At 39.9% G+C, this 20,212-nt stretch overlaps 1 protein-coding gene across 1 annotated transcript in view; it reads left to right on the forward strand.

Moving 5' to 3' along the window:
- prkcea (protein kinase C, epsilon a) overlaps nucleotides 1-20,212 on the forward strand; it is a 50,658-nt gene that overhangs the window by 15,591 nt on the left and 14,855 nt on the right. Inside the window, exons 2-4 of the mRNA XM_035907845.2 lie at nucleotides 8,934-8,997; nucleotides 19,807-19,972; nucleotides 20,062-20,096. Of these exons, the coding sequence (XP_035763738.1) occupies nucleotides 8,934-8,997; nucleotides 19,807-19,972; nucleotides 20,062-20,096 (265 nt within the window). The remainder of the gene's footprint in view (nucleotides 1-8,933; nucleotides 8,998-19,806; nucleotides 19,973-20,061; nucleotides 20,097-20,212) is intronic.

Consider the following 20,212-nt stretch of genomic DNA (forward strand, 5'->3'; position numbering starts at 1 on the left):
TGCCTGGTTGAGTGCTTGTCGGTGCTGCTGCATATGGTGTGTGTCTTTTATTGTAGCAGTGTGTTTTTGTGTTTGGAGAGCGAGGAGATGGAACCGATGCGAGAGAGTTAAGACTGTACGTGTGTTTAACGCTAACATCTCTCTGAAGTCCATTTTAAAATCCCCAAACGCCTTGAGAGCTCAACCACACTCTGCTTCCTGTTCGTGTGAGTGTGTGTGTGTGTGTGTGAGAGAGAGAGAGAGAGAGAGAGAGAGAGAGAGAGGGCTTGTGAAGCTATCTATCTCTCTGGCTGTATCAGTGTCCTAATTGGACTAACAAGATTAATGAGGCGAACTAGATTCTCCGGCTCTCCCTCCTCCCATCTTTTGTTGGCGAGGCGGGGAACCTCGGCGTTGGTGTGTGGTTGTGCACGCAGGAGGTTAAATCCAAGTCACATTACAATTAACAGGGCTGGTGACGTGGATGCAATCTCCTGTCACAGTAATGTAAAGTTATTAGTGCTTAAGTGGTCAGTTGATTAATCAGTTGGAGAAAATTAATAAACAGATTGTTCTCTCCACGCTTTGACGCTTAATCGGCTGAACAGTTAATGACGTAACCAGGAAAATAGCCGGTGATAATTACTTGAGCCATAATATAATAAAGTTTGTGAAGAGACAAGCTTATTCATAAATAACCTAATAAAAATGTTCGTTTTGGCCTAACTTGCCAATTAAAGTCAAATAATCAAGGTATGTCCTTAAAAAAAATAAAAATAAAGATACAGATGATCAGTATTACCTGTAATTAACAAGTACAAAAATAGAAATTAAGTTACATTAAAGAAACATATGGCCTATTGCCTAGGATAGAATACTGTCACCTCTTATCTCATTATAGCCTTAATGTGATCTGATCTATCGCTACACAATCAGCCAACTTTTCCAGCTTTGTTTATCATCTATTATGAAGACAATATGATTAAAAAAAGAGACAATAAGAAAGGAAAAACACAATCTGAGATGATTCTTCACCCATTACACTCATCATTTGAGTCACTGTTGATATAAAAACATCATCAGAAACAGAGCAGGGCGTTATATTCTGAAAACAACCAGCATAACTGGCAAAAACAACATTTTAGTGGCAAAAAAATATTAGATTTTACTTTATTAGAGGATTTTTTTTAACATGCTAGCCTCTAGTTAGCCTTTAGAAGGGTAATGCAAGCCTCTGTAGTTAGTTAATGAGATGTTTACAAACATAACGTTACTCAGCTTTCTGAACTAATGAGGTTTTTCAGTCATGTGACCTTTGCTTGTCTGCCATTTTGGACTTGTGACAGCTATGTTGACAATTTAGGCTCAAATAAGTAAAGCCCCGTTCACACATGTCAGTGACCCTCTGGCAATCACATGTTGCTAGGGGAAAACATGTGTATTCCCCAGTCAGTTAGCCAAAGCCTTCTTATGATTGTTTTGGTTGCTAGCATGTTGAATGGAAGCGAAAGACTTATAAGCTAGCTACTCTCTGAAGTTGCACCTTATAAAACATGTTGGCAAAACTTTTTACTTAGAAGGAGAACCTTAGCTTTTCGGTTGGAGTCACATTATTTCAAGTTGTCTTACGCCTCGGCTAGCAGTTAGCAAGTATCTGCACAGGATCATAAAAAAAAAAACTACATGCAAATTTGGAAATAAGTTAGCTACCTGTTGTTTCCCTAGCACATGGTGGCGTCACATCCTAGACAACAGTGGCAGACAACTCTTGAGCAAAGAGTGTGTGATGTCATGTGAGAAACCTCAATAATACTAGTACAATTCTGTTACAACTACATTACAGCCTTTGGATGTGTGAAAGAATGCTTGTAGCACACAAAGGCACATTTGGTGTCAAAATGTTCCCATTTTTCTGGCCTCACTTTTACATTAAAGGCTCAGTTTTCAGTAGATTCTGAGTTATTCAACCTGATGGTAGTGAGTAAGCCTACAACATGTTGTAGCTTTAAATTTGTATTTTATCTATTAAATTTTTTTTCTAGCAACAAAATTAATGAGGTAATACCAAGTCAAAAAAGAGCAAGTAATTGTTTTTCCTCCTGATGTTGTCGGAGCTCAGGTTGGTATAACAACCCAAACTTGACCAAATTATTTCTGAGATACTGCACGATTAAACTCACTGATAAGCCTGTTGATGCAGCACAATGCTCTTGTGGCTTCGTGAATAGCTTGAGGGATCTTTCATGGTTCAGAATAGCAGACTCGTGTTACGTTTGTTTAGTCATGAATGGACTGCTGGGCGTTTCGGCATGACACAGTTGATGACAATTCAAATAGAAGTGAGGTTATAATCATAGAAAACAAGAAGTGGTTAACTCTCATGTTTTATAGAGACAGGTGTGCTCGCTTGCTAAAGCAGTAAAAGCAGCAAAAACCTTACTGATCTATTCTCCTTCAGTTTGAAGCAAAGCCAGCATTCACAGCGTCCATGATGAGTATTATTAGGCAGTTTGTGGTGTGTGTATTGTTCATATGCAGATACTGAATCACTGGTTTGTCTTACTGTGATGTAGGAATGCAACTTTTTCGGGCGGTCACGTGATACCAAAATATTGGCTACGTTCACAAACGATGTTGAGTTGTGTTGACTCACTTGTGGTTTGTGATTACCTCAAAAAGTTTTGCAAACAAAGAAACTGTTGGCAGAGCAAGCATGAAATGCATCCAGACTGTTGCAACTCATGCTTTTAGCTTTCTCCATGCTACCTACGCTCACTCCCCAGCAGAACAAGATGAACTGAGTTGAATTGTCCTGTTTTCACCCGATCCACTTTTTGAGGATGGGAATCAGTGGATCCCTACTAAGACACCTGATTTGACTGAGACTGTTTTTAATACGAGCGTAAAAAAGGTCCGTAACAGATGTGTCAAAAGCCAGAAGCCTCATAAAGCCTCAATTATACTCATCATGGACGTGGACAGCTAGAAACCCGACAGCCGAGTAGTCATTCCTGTTATACTTCTTTCAAGTCCGTTTGAAATTCGCTGCCTGTGTGCATGTGTGGTTGGTACATTGTAATGTAAATTCTATGCAGACAAGTCCGTGTGGTCCCAAAAAAGGCAGGCATGCGAACATGGAAAGCATAAACCCTGCTTAAGCCAGAACTGGCCCATCATAAGCTCCAGTCTGGCCGTCTCGATGGTTTTGCAAAGTGTAAAAACTACAGCGAAGGGGGGTTGGGGATTGGACTTATCACTGTACAGTATTTTGAACCAGGAAATATTGTGTTGTTAAAGGTACAGTGTGGAAAATCATTCTCACAATTCAAGTGCATATTCCTTGCTACAGTGGTCGCTGTGGGACAAACCTGCTTTAGAAATTGAATGTTAGGTGATCGTTCTAATGGTAATGCCCAAAGTGCTCTTTAGACTACAAGTCACATTCATCTACTACAAACAGCGAGCTGTTTATTAATTGGTGGACCCTTTGATGGTAGCTTTGCATGACTCGAGGACCGAAATAATGCTTTTTTAAAAATCTTATAATGGGCCTTGGTTCAGTGGCTCCATAATGTACTGATTTACACATTCAACTATGAAGTGAAGGAGGAGGAGACACAAATACCTTTGGGGGAGGTCATCTGGTGTAAAACTGCCAAATCAAACACGCGGTGCTACTTGCTGTGGTGACCCATTGTGAATGAGGGAGCAGCTAAAAGCTGCTTCACTCAGCCTTGGTTCAGCTTAATTGTCAGCCTACTTTGCTCTGTGTGGCTGTCCCCAGGCTTGCAAGGGTTGCGATGAAGTGTTATCCTGACCTTAAACGACCATATTAGAGATATTCATTCAGGTCATGCAGATCCAGAAGTAGAAAAAAACTGTTTTAAACAGAGTGTTTAGAGCACCCTACAGCCTGAAACTTCTTTGTTTGAAACTTTGGCCATGCTTCATGTAAGAATCCACTATTATGTTTAGTAACTCCATTGACCTATAAATATTTCTAATTCCTTCAGATTACATGGATGTTCAACTTTACCGTAACAATCAATGTCATGATGATCTGTGGGAAGCGTTTAGATGAATCTACAATTTACAATTAATGTGGTGATTTGGCCAAACTTTGAGGTTTGGATTTATGGTAAAAATGGTCGTATATCACAAAGCTGGTATAATTCTGAATGCCTAATTAACCATTGTGCATAGAATACTGTATCTGTCATGGCTTTTATTTTATTGTTTTATAACTGCAATAAACTCTTCTTTTTTCATTTTTAAAGATACATTTGAGTGTATATATGGTCTAATTCATCCTCCAAAACTCATATCTGTGCAGCAGATGTATTTTTTGTATTTTAATTGATTTTGGATATGAAAAACGAGCTCGAAGGCACCGCATGGCTCAAGTGGCCAGTAACTGGCGATGTGGAAAGAGTGCCGTTTTGCAGGATGGCGTGCCATCCGAGCGCTAAATCAGTGACGGTGCTGTCCATTTGCTCCACTCTGTTCCAAATCACTCTGCGTCCATCTTTTGGCTGAAATCCCCGCTGAGATGCGCTGTTATGCAAGAGGTTACGTTTGGGGATTAGCACATCATTTTCAAGGGTAGACATGAAGAATCCAATGGCGTTTATAGGTCACAAATCCCCCGCAGTTGCTATGTGTTAGACACACAAAACAAAAGGATAATACTTGCACTCTCATATGTAGTACATCTTTCGAGTCTTTTTGCGTTTTTAGCTTGGGACAGTTTCCTTTACATTGGGATTTTCAGTTAAAAATAAAATATATGTCAAAGAAATGCAGCAGATCCCCTGATATGACACCAAATGTGTAGCATTTTTCACATTTTTTGCTGTAAGAACAACTAAAATGCACGAAAGCTGGCCTTTTTATGTATTGTTCCATCTTTACTTGACATCAGTAGTACCATAAAATGATAGAAAAGCTGACAACAAGTCTTTGACGAAAGTCATACAGATGAAGAAAATATGAGCTTGAGAGTGAATCAAAAGAAAATATAACACATTAATAAATTTATTTGCATGGGTATCTTTTAACTCTGTGAACCATAAAAATATAAGCAAGCAGCATTTTTGTGATATTTTTAAGGGGACAGGAAATATGTAGGTTAAAAAAATGTGTCATGTTTATTTGTTTATGTCATATTAGTCCAACTGGAGGCAGCAGGACTGTGAGTTTCTGTCCATGTAGCTGTGTGTGTGTTTCTCCATGCACTGTGCCTGATTGCTGTGGGATAGGATGTGTGATGTGTGGAGGTATGGACTCCCTATTTGTTTGTGTTCTTTGTGTCTCATGTTCAGCAATGCATGGAGTCCGTGTGTGCGTGTGTGTGCATGTGCGCTGCTGCCTCCTGTGTGCAAGTCTGACTGTTGCATAAGAGGATCTGCTGCTGTCCCAGAGCTTAACTAAGGATTTAAACCTCTCTTCCTCACTCTCTCTTCCTCACTCTCTCTTCCTCACTCTCTCTTCCTGGGTCGTCTGCCTCTCCAGCTCGCTCTGTTGCACTTTCTCCCATCTCTGTGACTGCATGTGTATTGTGGGCGGCTGGTGTTGAATAAGTCTCTGTGCGTATGCAGATTGCCCTTACCCATTAATATTTAAAAGTTTGAAACTGCCTCCCTTTTTGATGGCTGGCTTAACTCATTATAACATGTAATTTTTTTTTTGTTTCTAATAAAAATAATGATTGATGTGGTGATTTAATCAGCTGCGGTTTTGATTAATTCATTTAATTACACTGACTTTAATTTATTCGTTTTATATAGAGGATGAATGGATTATAACTGTACTGTACATACATCTCATACTGCCTTCATTCCAGACGTCCTCTATCAACTAGTCGCTGTTTTGGCAACTCTAAATATCTTCGAGTATAAGAATAGACACTAATATCTTACCACATTTATAATGTGTAGATACCTTCAGAATTGGGCTTGCTGGTGATCTAAAAATAAAAGGTTTGGATGAGACTTGGATGCGATGTGACTTGTCCAAGATGCCAGTGCTGCAAATTTGTTCGCCATAAACTCACACAAGAGAATGTTTTGCCAAGGTGCTCATTGGACTCTGTGCTGAGGAAGGTTTTACTGGACTGAGCGTTTTACTATCTCTACTATTTCTCTAATTCTCTACTATATTTATTTCAATTGCATTATGCAGCCATAAACATTTTGATGTTGATGCTGCTCTCTATAATAACAGCAATTTCCCTTACGTTAAAATGCAGGAAGTTAATATTAGAGCTTAATAATCGCCGTATGTAAATGATCTTGTGCTGCACACACTGGATGAGCAGTGTTATTTAGCAGGAAGGGACACTTGCTATTTGGTTTAGCCTAACTGTTACAGGAAGTCATTGCAAACAGTATGCTGCAAACACGGATGACAACCTGCTCATTTTTTAACCATTGATAAGCTGAAGTTTATACTAAATCTGACTGTATTTATTTGCGTTACTAGCGAGTTGCCTTTAACCCATTTTTTTTTCTGTTTTGATGCCTTTATTTTCCTAAAGTTTTAAGTTTGGTTTTTCTGAGGTATTTTTTAGATCAGCAAAGTTGACTGAGGACCCAGTCAACCACTCGTCCAGATATAGGACCTCGTGTTTTTAAGCCTCGAGCTTGAAAGGTAACGATAGCAAGCTGCATACACACATAGCACATAGGCAACACAGAAACACTCATATCCACTAATTAGTACTAACATACTAGAATTTCAGTCATGAAAACTAATGCAGAAACTTCTTTGATTGTCTGTATGACACGGTAATTTGTTAAATAATGCTCCAAAAAGTCCAAAAACTCAATCTTTTATAAAAACACAGAAGTGAAAAATGTGACTTGAGTACATTTTGTACGTACGTATCTTGATTGTGTGCAGTTTATCAGTGCAGTTGAGTTAAAATTGACAAGAAAACACAATCAAATGTCAGCAGTAATCAAGCTGTGATACTGTAGACTGTGTTGAAGTGAAGGTGGTGGTAAAGGTGATGATAATGATGACGGTGTGAGAATACCGATCTCACTGGGGAACGTGGTGAGGGGCATGAAGGGAAGGCAGGAAATGGCTGTCCTGTCTTTTAGATAGTCTCAGAGAATAGCAAAACATATCCGTTACACTTCCTGAAGACACAGTCATGACCAAAGACCAAAGATATCCAGTTTCAATCACTTAAAAACAACCAAACCTCTCAATTAGATTTACCCAGACCGAATACTTTACTCCCATCCTCTCACTGGCCGACGCTCTTATTAATATTTTGTACTAGAGAACACATGCATGTGACACTTGTATACACAGAAAACTTTCCAATGGAGAATCCTTTCATGCCGCTGCAGCTCCTGTTTTCTGTCTCGCCTGTCTTCAAACCTCATCTGTCATGCTCGGGAAGCAGATGTGAGTGCTGAAATCTGCTCGCATACACACATTTCTCATGAGACAGGTGTTTGGAAAGGGGAATGACAGACGAGCAGTGTTGAGGTTACATCTTCATCGATGGCTGAATTCCTTTCATACTTGATGTGTAAAGCGCCTAAGTGTGCCCAATTCATCTACCATCCAGCCGCACCTGGGTATGAATGGGTGTACCACGACTGGGAATAGCTTGAAAGGTTCACACAAGCTTATCAGATTTTGGAGCTCTGAGTCGACTGATATTTGATACGTAGTTGAACGGGAGCTATAGAGAATAATCAAACAAACGTAAAAATAAGAAAGTACTTAAAATTGAGCCTAATTTAATGGTCGATGTCAAACATTGTACATGTTCACAAACAGGGTGTATCAAATAAATAAATCAAATAAACGACTCATGTATTAATGTGCAACCCAATACGATAAAAAAAGATTTATGCCCAAAGTACCATGCATTTTTGTTATATGAGCACATGGTAAAACATTAAATTTAACAGATTAGGGTCAAATTAAATTGATTTGATTGGTATACATTCAATTTTTACCCAGTGCATTCTCCTTAATGATTAATTATTTGAATAAATAAACCTTTGATTTTACTTTTTTTTTTTGTTGTTGCTCAAAATTGCTCAAAAGAATTGTAATTGTAACAAGGTGTGTAAAAGATGATTAATTAGTTTTAGTGCAATTCAGCAAGGATGGGAATGTTTAGTTTTCTGGTTGAGTTAGCGAGTACATGCATAGTATCAACAGGAACCACAAGCATCATAAGAAATGCACTACCTAAGTCAAACTCATGTCATGTTTGACTTCAGATTAATGTCAAAAACCCCTGAATTGGATAAATGGAATAAAATGGAAGGATGGAAGGATTCAATAATCACCCCCAAAGACCTCAGTAGAAATGCTGATGCTTTGTATTATGCTAAGCTCTATTTCATTTTACACCAGCTATTAACGTGCGTTCTGTACTTTTACATCCTGCTTGAATGTGGTTGTTAAAGCAGCCACGTTATAAAGTGAAAAAGTGAATGCTGTCTGGATGCCGTCCTTGAATTTATTTATTTATTTTTGTTCTACACAAACGCTGCAAAGTGATGGAGTCAAACTCACCTCGCCAAAGGCAAAAAAAGGTTGAGCCAGTACAGCTGTATCACCTTCTGTGTGAAATTTGCTGCTCCACTTACCTACTTACCTAGCTGAAGGACGAATAAAGATAGTGGTGCCTTTGCATTTATAATATGTTGTTTACAATATATCTGAAAATGCAGATAATTGCTTACATATAATCTTTATGCATAATTGAATTTAATACCAGGAGTACATGGGGGCTAAAAGAGTGTAACCATAATAATATGGAGTGTCGGGGCGGAGTGTAATCTAGTCAAGATAATGACCTCTTGCATGTGCACTGGTGTGTTTGTTTGTGCTGGAGGACTGCCCCCGTGCCGCACTCACTGTTCAGTCGTGTTATTTCTTGCTGATTTACTCTTCGTTTCTTTCTTTCTTCCTCTGCACAGATTGACTTGGAGCCGGAGGGGAAGGTGTACGTGGTCATTGATCTGTCCGGATCCTCCACTGAGGGTAAGATCACCACGAAGCACCATTATACAAAGAGGGAAATGCACAAAAATATGCACGCACACATGTGCAAAGCTGGCAGTAACAAACATGGAAAGGAAGAATTCATAACCGTCTTTTAATACAAATGTAGTTTTTTATAGTATAGTGCTTATCATTAGTGCCAACCCTAAAAGCCCTTACACACCGAGTGCATTGTGAAACAGCGGCACCATTTTAATTCACTTTTATTTATATAGCGCTAAATCACAACAACAGTTGCCTCAAGGTGCTTTATATTATAAGGTAAAGACAACAACACAATGATACAGAGCAAACCCCAGCAATCAAATGACCCCCCTATGAGTGCTTCCAGATGCAGTCATCTGAATGGTCAGATCTTCTCATTCACATCTGAAAAACTGGTAAATATTATACATGAAATATTGTCCTCTATTTTAGGTATCTGGTATGTAAACGCCTTTACGCTAACCTTAGGCGATCAGGATATTTTTGTTTAAGTCAGGGAAATATTAATTGTAGCTGATGCTCAAGAACTATTCAGTGTTCACTGTCTGTTTTGCCCTTCTCCAAAAGATAAGGGTAGGACTACCTGCGATGACTTAGACCTCACATGGCTGAATGATTGTGTAATAGGGCAAACATGCCAGTAAGTATTTTCCTTACCCTTAGCATTAAAATAGCATCGAATATTTTCTTTTATTCTGCATTTAGTTCTGTTTTTTTCTCTCTGATATGACTGATATGTTCAGGTGTTTATAAGTATTGCTAAATGTTCTGGCCGTGGGGTCTTAGATCCCGAGCAGGTAGCATAGAGAGGCTTTTAGCTGTGTGTGAAAAACAGCTTTGTTTTCTCAGTGGAAACGAAGGGAGTGATACTAGTGAACCAAAACAGTAAAGCGGTTCGGTGTATGATTAAAAACCGTAGCTCGCTGCCACTAAAATGTTCCTTAGAGTTGAGAGAACTGCATGCATACCGACGGTTGACCAATTTTTGACACGAGCATGCTAACTGGTGTGGAGGTGAAGAAAAGAGTGTTTACAAGGTGGTAGCGATGTTAGTCGACAGGATTCAGAGGGAGTCAGATACTTCAGGGACAAAGTAAGAGAGGTGAGATTGAACTGGGTTGTGCGGTGGAGAGATACTTGTTAAAATGGGAGAAGAGTGTAGAACATGGAGCTGCCAGGCAGGAGGAAAAAGGCCAAAGAAGAGGTTTGTGGATGGAGCGAGAGGACATGCAGATAGATGGTGTGACAGACGAATGTGCAGAGCACAGGAAGAGATGGAAACAGGCAATGCGCTGTGACGACCCTAACAGGAACATCTGAATAAAGTCTGCATGAATCTATTGATTACTGAAGCTTCTAGCCAGTTTAGTTTTGGTGTGCATAAAAAGCATCTATCCTTAATGTTAATTGTGTTATTGGCTGGGCTCATTATATTTTTCTGCATGGAAAGCAGCCGATAATTTGTAATAATGTGACACGTGTAATGTTCAGCCGTCCCGAATTCCGCCCACATAATGCATTTTATATGTGAAAAGGTCTATCAGTAAGTACTGAATCATAAAAGATTAATGCAACCTATTAATAATAAATCAGTCATCAATTTTATTTCATCATCAGCTCATTGTTTAGCTTTCTAGCACTCAGCTTGCTGTTTTAACAGCATTGTTTTCAGTTGCAGCGGGCGGGTGTTTCTTTTTTGTGTGTGTGTGTGCGTAAAAAGCTCTAAAAACCCTCTACCCGTGTGAGTAGCTGGTAAACATCGTGGATATTGTAGCAGGTAAACAGAAAGATATTTCCCTTAGGGGTTTTGAGTGAATGTTGCACTCACATCTGCCAGGTGCGAAGACACACAACTCAAAATAAATGATAATGTTGCTCTGTGACTGGCGACCGTGTAAATAAGCACGTCAGCACACTGAGCGATTTTCCGTTGATTAGATGTCCAAAAGAAATGGTACATAACTGGGCTGAAATTGTACTTACAAGCTGGAATTGCACCTGTAATCTTATCGTTGCTACATCAGCAAGTACCGAGCGACTCAAATGCTGAATGAGAGAACGACACGCCATGGTCTTAGACTGCTTATAGAAGGGACAGAGGGCCAGTCGTGAGGTAACTCAGAGGTTCAGAGATATGATGATGGCTGGTTGACAACCCTACAAACCAAACTTGGTCACGGGAGTTTCAGATTAAGCAATACTGAAACCTGAGACTTGGATTTGAGCAGTTTCTTCTGTTTTTATGGCACTGCCTTGTGTCATTACACCTAACATGCTATCATATGATGCAAGCAAGTTAGTATAGCGTTGGTCTTCTTTTCTAGCCTTGAAGCTCAAAATACAGTTTGATTACCAAAGGACTGATTCATGTTTTTAATAGCCGTTGTATACACATGCAATATCACAAAGATTATTCTCTCCCATTACATTGTGCTCAGTTTTCTGAGTGTTTTCTAACTCATCTAGTCATTAACATCATCAAATGTAAACATCATTTTAGAATGTAAAATGTTAATCAAATGAAAAGAGACACAGTTTTATTAATAATTCAAAATGCAGCATGTAAATATATAGATAGCTCTTGGGTAGCCCAGAATCTCACTGACTAACTCTGGCATTTAATAGTCTATACCATTACTTAACAATCTTTGGGCTGAAATTGGGTTTTATCATGACATTTTATGTTATTTTAGCAAAATATTAGGACTTAAGTGTGCATACTGAATAATTATAAATTATAATCAAGCTTCTCAGGCTTAAAGGGATCTATATTTAGCCGGGGATCTCAAGGGATCTGCGGCGGTTACAATAAAGCCAGAATTTCTTGGTTCTAGGACTCAGTGTTACGTTATATCAGGAGGAACACCATTTTTAAACACGCAGCAGAAGAAAGTTGAAGACAATGAAAATATATAAATAAATAACATTTAGAAATGCTTTTTAGCTGATTGACGAAATCAGGAAATAGACAGTATCATGGACAGCTTTGCCACTCAGCACACATATAATGCACACTGGAAACAAATACACTAGTGTACTTGAGATTAAATATGAAAACAACCAAATGTATTAACTAGGGCTGCCACAAACGATTATTTTGATAGTCGACTAGTCACCGATTATTTTTGCGATTAGTCGACTAATCAGATCATGCATCCATTGAAAATAAATATTGTACAGCTTAATGCACCAGCAGCATCTGCTCTTATATAACTATGATTAGCTTACAGCTTTAAGTGTTTAAGGTATGTGCTAACTAAAAATAAAGACAAGATGATAGTTTATTAAATTTTAATGAAATTTGCAGATTTTTCGGTGAAGTTTAATAAACTCCTTGCTATCTAAAATATAACGGGACACCGGAGTATATTCTCGAGCATCTCACACTTCTGATAATCAGTTGTCTGCTTGAAGTTTATTCAGCTGTGTAAAAACTATAACTTTAATCTCAGCCAAACCGATTTACTCAGGAACAAATAAAATACTACAAAAAGCCAAACAATAACATTTTTAAGTTATCTAAGTGACTTATATCATGTTTAACCTGAGTATCGAAAGAGAGCGGTGGGTTTGAAAACGATTTGCCGGGAGTCCGGTGTTCTCACGGGCTCTAGTGAGCTTTGCCCACGGCTAGCTATCAAGCTAGTGGGTAACAGATGTCTCCGAAAACGTCGGAGCACTTTTGAAAATATTTGGTGTCTTGATAAACTGAGCAGATATTTGAGGTTTACACAGCTACATTCTCACATGAAAATATGTTAAACGTTTATTTTGTGACCCAGAAAGAATAATAAGAGTAATATTAAAACTAACTAGCTGCCGCCATTGTTGGAAACTGAGCTGGGCTGCGCTATGAATTCTGGGACAGAGCTACTTCTTCTTCTTCGGGGTTTAACGGCAGCTGGCATCCTTGTACATGCTGTGCTGCCATCTTCTGTTTCAGTCCGTTATTACACTCTTAAATTCTACTACTTGTTCCTGCGTCTTTTGTGATCTTACAAAGCTTCAAACGACGCGTCGACTATTAAATCAGTCGTCGACAATTCTGATAGTCTACGTAATCGTGGCAACCCTAGTATTAACGTCATCGCCATGGAGACCTAAAACATTAGAGTAAGTCATTGTCTTGAGGAAGAAAGAAGGGTTCAGTCACCACCTCATTTCTCATTTCAAGTCACCTGGGAGGAATTTGCATATTTGTGCACCTTTTTCCCCGGATACAAACGGAAGGAATGAGTTGGTGCAAAACACCAGGAGTGCAACTTCGAAATCAATGTCTTCAGGCTTCTCCTTGGAATTTTGCACACCATTTACATAAAGTCTTCGGTTAACCGATGCTGCTACGTGTTTTCTAAGAAAATCTGCACAGAGAATTAAATATAATCTTTATCGGCCTTCACCGGAGTGGCAGGGCTCAATGTTCAATAAAATAACTCACATTTTAAATTAAAGGCTTAACTTGCTAATTTTTGTGGTTTTTAATGAAAGTTCTGATGATTTTCTATTAGCAGGAAAAACCTTGAGAAAAACAGCAGTGTGAAAAGAGTTTCTGAGAGACGTTCCAGGTATTTTGTAAAGAAAAAAAAATCGTCTTTTCTCTGTGTGCATCCTTGCCAGTTCCTTGCTTTGAAATGTAAGAAAAAAATTGAATCCAAAGCCCTTCCTGTTTTCCTAGAAAGCTTAAGAGCTCACAGACCCTTCTCTCTCCTTCTCCGTTTTCCTGTCTCCTCTGTTTGTTTGCGTCGATTAAACACGGAAACATCTAGAAGATCTTTATCGAGTCGGTCTCTCCGCACACATTCTCTCACTCACATGCTGCCTGATAAGAGTGATTTTCACCTGCACCTGTGTATCCTCACACCTGGTTATAAATAGAAGCAGCTCTGTGCCCTCCGGTGAAATTGTGCATGTACATATCCGTCTGCGAGCGCGCTTGTGTGAGGGTGGTGGGATAGCCTGAGCAGGGGCGGGTGCAGCGGTGTAACGCAGAGAGCAGTAGAGAGTGGAGATAGAGGGAGGGGATTCTTAAAATAGTAGGTGAGATTGAGCCACAGATTACATACAAACACACGCGCACACGCACACACACACACACACACACAGTCTCAGGCGTCCATGTCAAGCCCTCCTCATCGATGATTGGACACTCGGCTGTGACCTCACGACCCACTCTCCTCCCACTCCTGAACTTCCTGAGTTCAGCTGGCTTGAGTGCTCGAGCTAATGTATGCTGATAAAAACAAATGGTGTGTGTGTGTGTGTGTGTGTGCATCCTGATAGGAGGGATGGAGAGATGGAGGGTGAGAAATAGAGGATGAGGTGGTATTTTTAGCAGATTTATTTTTTTTCCCCTTGCTGCAATCTGTTCTCTGCAGCTTCGGAGGCTGGAAGGATGTGTTCCTCTCCTTTTTTCTTCTTCCTCTTTAATTCTCGTCTCTCCTCTCCATCCTCCTGCATCTGTTGTTCTCAGGAAGCAAATAACAATAATCTGACCTAATCTGTCCATCTGTAGACTCTCCATCGGTATTTCTCGATCGCTGCTTTCATGTTCTTCAGCAGATTGTCTTCCTTTTTGAGTCCCTCCACCACCCCACCGCCATTTTGTCAAATAAAGCCGATTTCTTTTAAAGCTTAAATCATAACCTTCGTGGTAATTGCGTACTTGCATCTACAACAGGAGAATTTCAGGCTAAACTTTTTCCAAGAAAGGCTTATTGTTTTTCAGTGCAGCCTTTGTTTATCCAAATTAATCAGATGGTTAACAGAACACCCCAAGGTCAGAGATCAGAGGTCAAGTTTTTTGAAAATCTTATGAAGGTGATAACTCTCGAATGAGGTGATGTTGGATTTTCAAATTGGTACCATAGGTGTGCCGACTAGAAAGCTGAGGGGTAACAAAGGCAGTCGCAAGTACTTTTAAGACCAGCGAGCATCGATGCTGTGTGTACTGGATGGGAAAGAGCACATGAGCTTATTATTCATGGGGAGATAAAGGATGGACGTTCTCATAATGAATCAACTAAAACAGCCTGATACGACACTGATGCATTTTAATTAAACTTAAGAGTTAATCCATTAAAAATAGATGTGGAGGCCACCATGTTGCCCGCCATCTTGAATACAGTGGCCAAGGTGGACATCGCTGTTCCGCCCAATTGCACTTTATCTATGTGACTAGAGACCGGCCACATGTGTAATAGGCCTTATAACTTACCATTAATGTAAAGATCAGAAATAGTTCTTTCAAATTCTATTAGTTAGCATTTTTACATGTATAATTTAATGATCTCTTTCTCATTATGCCTCCCCCTGCACTATTTCCTCACCTCAAGCTTCGTCTCCTAAACTGAAGTCAGGGCTGTAACACACAAAAACATACATAAACATGCTTATTTACTTCTGATATTGATATATAGTAGATTTGAGGGCAAACAAATTCAGTGCTAACTCAGTGATATGTTGATAATAGAAGGAACTTAGAGGAGGCATCTGCATCTTCGTGAGCCTTCACCAGAGTGGCAGGGCTGTGGCAGGATGTGGGCGGCGACTTCACACACAGAAGTCCTGTTGTTCCATAAATATTTAAGACTCAACATTGGTTGACAGATTTTTATGTATTTTCCTGATATTCTGGCCCATTTGTTGAACACAAATGTATTTCAGTATTGTGTAAAATAGATCACATTTTAAATAAATAAAAACTTGTTACATATCTTTTTAATCACAGTCTTGATGGTTTTCCTTTGGTGGAAGAGCAGATGTTTTATAAGCAGAGAGCAGAAATCAGACAAACAGCACTATGAAAAGTGTGCATCCTTGCCAGTTCCCTCCTTTGAAATGTAAAAAAACCCAAACTCCAAACCCGAAGTCCTTCCTGTTTTCCTAGAAAACACAGGCTTTCCTTTCTCTTTCTCTGTTTTCCCGTCTCCTCAATACAAAATACTTATAAATAAAGAAAATTCTCAGATAATTGAAGAATGAGACAAAACATGCCTTTATGTTGGTTTGTTTTTTTCATTTTTGAGTACTTTTTAGTGTAAACGTTTAGCTGCATTTTGGTAGTCAAGGGAAGTTTAGATATACTAAAATATATAAGCATCTATATCAATGTGAAATATTTTAAATTCATTCCATTAAGAGGAGAAATACCAGACATTTAAAGGTTTACGATGCCGTGTTGCACTTTCCATTTGTGTTAATAGAATATAAGCAAATTTGAACTTTGCAGTTAAATTTGTTGAATTTGATCTGGTTTCTGTCCAACTGCTAATTCAGGCACTTCACATCCAGCGAGACGGTGATGACCAGGTTATGGTTAACCAAAGATTCAGATGGAAATTTCCCTTCTTTGGCAAATGTAATTCTTGTAACTGAAGAAGTGCAGAAAGGTGGTTTCAAAGGTAACACCGACTAGTATGTGACCCATCGTGTGTGCAACCTTACTCTAACCAGGTCACTGAAGACCTGCTGCATGTTGGGAGGTATAACGAGTACGGTGGCGCGATGCTAGAGTTTCAAGCTCGATACTATGGGGGAAAAAGAAGCTTCCTTTAACTGCTTCCTTATTCACAAGAGGTGGCTAGTGGATGGAGGCAGATCAGCATATCATTAATATCAATTACTATATGAGTAACATTAATATAGTAGTAATAACACTAAAGTAATACAATAACAGAAAAAGGTTTACACACATGAATCTACAGTCTAATTTAGGATTTAAAAAGAAGCTGACACACCTGACATCAATGTTTTTTGGGGGTTGAAAGCACGCACACTGAGGTTTCTGGTGTGTCTTCCCACGATGGCAGCAATTAAGCAGTAATTGCAGGGGAATGGGTTTAAAATTCCTCAGTATTTTAATGAAAACGCTGACATTTGTTAAATACCACAAAAGAAAGCGATGTGGTGCATCGCCCACTAATCTGCAAATTTATTTAAGATGTTCAAAGTGTCGCTTTCATTTTTTTTCTCAGTGCTTTCACTTCATTTTCTCTGAGCAGCTCAGCTTTACTTCCACAAACATATCGATAAACGCCCTCGGCATTAGAGGGACCGTCTCCACGGCTATTTCTTCTTTTCCGGAAATGCAGCTTAATTTTTTTGTTTTGTTCTTAATTTAATTTTAATTTATATTTAGATACGATTTCCTGCTTTCGGATCCTTCTTCAAAAGCGAATTGCCTGCTTGCCCGTGCATGTGTGTGTCTGTGCATGTGTGTATGTGTGTGTGGTGACGTGTACATTTATTGGGTGACCACCCAGCTTGTCCAGAGTACGCTTGTCTCTACGGTGATAACTCTTACCTGTTGTTATGCCCCCTCAACTCTTCTTGTTAACATGCTTGTGTATGTGTGTGTGTGTGTGTGTGTGTGTGTGTGTGTGTGTGTGTGTGTGTGACTTTGTGTGTCCTAGACAGATGGATGATGTATTATGTAAAACAAAGTGATCCCAGTAATGGCCTGTTTAGCTGCCACCCTGACCAACACCAGCATCTCACACACACACAGTTACACACAAAAACTCACACTTACACACACACACAGAGTCCCTAGACAGCCTGTCTGTAATCGAACTCTGGAGAGGCTCAGCGGTAACCACATCTATAGCGCACCCTGGAGAGAGATGCTGGGCGAGTGAAAAGAAAGGCAAACTAGGACAGGAGCGCGGAGAGAAGGAGTGCGCGTGGGAGGGAGAGTGGAGGTGGTTCTCTTGTCTTAAGGTTGCCCTCGGAAAGCATTTATCTTCCAGGGGAGATGCAGAGAGGAAGTGAACGCCTGATTGGATGGCGCTGGCTGAGGAGGAGTATTTTAATATGCTATCCTTCGTTTTAGTGCCCACACATGAAAGTATAAATAGCCCGCACACGTACGTATGCATAGGCCGCTGGTAGGTGTGGGGTGTTGTGTGAGAAAGAAGGGGTGGGGGGGTGACAGAGGAAGATGAGAGGCCGCTGAATGATTAAACGTCCTCGGCAACACGATGCAAATGATCCTTATTTGTCCAATCGAAGCAGCTCAGTGATGTGTGTGAATACTCTGAGCCAAGACTGACTCAGAAAACCACAAAACGCAAGACAGTTTTTTGCACATTTAACTGTGAAGCCAACTTTTTCTACTTCGAGTATGATACCGATACCTTCACTACAGCGGTCTGCTGGCGATGACCTGATACCAGCACTGAATCACTAAGCTGTGTTCATATCTGTGAGGAAAATACTGGGAATAATTCTTGATCTGCAACACAACGTCAGGCTACTTTCTTTTCCTAACAAATAAATACATATGCATATAACAACAGGCCCAAAACAAACACATTAAACAATTTAAAAAAATTGCATTCATCTAATTTACTCACACTAGTCTCTTTTTAGCTCAGTGTAGGAGTCATTAAGCTCCTGCTTGCTGTTTTTCCTGCTCCTGCACACGTCGCACGTGGACCTGACAAGAGACAACCGAAGTTAAATAATAATTTGAACATGCCGGGATGTTAGGTTATCATAAATGCACTGAAAGGTTCCCAGCAGGTGTTACACTGGACCAGCCTGCTTGTAGTTTCTGCTTTGTGTAATGTGTCTATGACTGAACGTAACCGGCGAAAGTGAACAAGCGAGAAAGAGAAACAAAAACAATGTCGCGTCAGCGCTTCTCAGTCATGTCGACTCACTTGACTCACAGTTTGCAGTTAAGTTAAATGGTTTATAAACAAACAAAGACAAGCTGTTGACATAGCGAGCGTGGAAAACGCTCCAAACTGCCAACCCTTTGCTGTTAACTTCCTACGAGCTCTGCTGCTACCTGCTGCTGACCTGTGGACGGTATACACAGGAAAACACTGAATAGATTGGCACGTTGTCGCTGATCCAGCTCTTTAACACCAGACTGTTGCATCATTAAGATTACATGTTGCTCATATACTTGTGACTAGAGTTATTATAGCATTATGTTTTCTTTTAGTTTCATATTTTTCTTCACAAACAAAATCAGCTACAGCAGATTTATATAACAAAACAAAATTCAGGTACTATTATAAATGAACCAGATAACAATATAAATTTATAAGTTCCTCTTTTTTCCTCATCCCCTTAATTTTCCTGCTTTGATTAGTTGCTCATACCGAGGCTCACGGCTGGTAGCTCACTCTGAGCGCTGGTTAGCTTTAGCCACCTTTGTTAGCTTCTTTAAAATGATTAAGTGTCTCACTAGGTTTGCTGTTGTACACATTTTCACACCGTTTACTTACCTGTGCCGGTGTGTGTGTGTTCCACATGCACGAAATTGGCCAACTCACAATCAGTCATATGGAAGGCTGACCGGCTGGTCACTGGTCATGGTGGAAAACACTGGAAATTGGCTGATTAAGTCATGTGGACATCAGTAAACATAGCACGCAAAATCCCTCTAATGCCTGCTATGTTGACAAAATTGAAAAAGACTTAAACTAAAGAGCTAAAGACATTTTCTATAATTGTTTTAAACTAGTTATATGGACAGGACTGGTCTTTGTATAGTAATTTTCTAGTCTGATCATAATGATCACGCCATGACATCACAAGAACTGTTTGCCTTTTCACACATTTTCACACGACGTTTTATTCTCAGCACTTAAGAGCCTTATCTAGCTTCCATCCACACCTTATGGCCTTTTCAAAATCACCAGTTAACCTAACATGCATGTCTTAGGACTGTGGGAGGAAGTAGGTGAGAGAACCCACACAGGCTGTGAGGCGACAGTCCAAATCAGTGCTCTGCAGCGCATCCCTGTTTGCTAACCATCATAACCTTGACTGTTTTTCTTTCCTCTGCAGCTTCAGGAACCAACGAGAATGAGGAGCGCGTGTTTCGCGAGAGGATCGGCCCTCGCCGGCGACAGGGCGCCGTCCGTAGGCGCGTCCATCAAGTCAATGGACACAAGTTCATGGCCACCTACCTTAGACAGCCGACCTACTGCTCACACTGCAGAGATTTCATCTGGTGGGTGAAACATCTATCGCATGTATCTGACCCGTTTCGCTTGCTGTGATGCCGCTGAAATGCTGACTCCTCTGTGTGTGATCTGATAGGGGCGTGCTGGGGAAGCAGGGATACCAGTGTCAGGGTGAGTACTTTTCTCCGGCAGACTCCAATTTCTGAAGTAACATTGCGCATCATTTATTATTCAAGCATGAGAACACAAGAGGGATTACATGTTGCTGAGTGACAGCTGTGATTTGG

Source organism: Neolamprologus brichardi, chromosome 8 (genome assembly GCF_056152115.1).
Source record: "Neolamprologus brichardi isolate AB-2024 chromosome 8, ASM5615211v1, whole genome shotgun sequence".
Lineage (NCBI taxonomy): Eukaryota > Metazoa > Chordata > Actinopteri > Cichliformes > Cichlidae > Neolamprologus > Neolamprologus brichardi.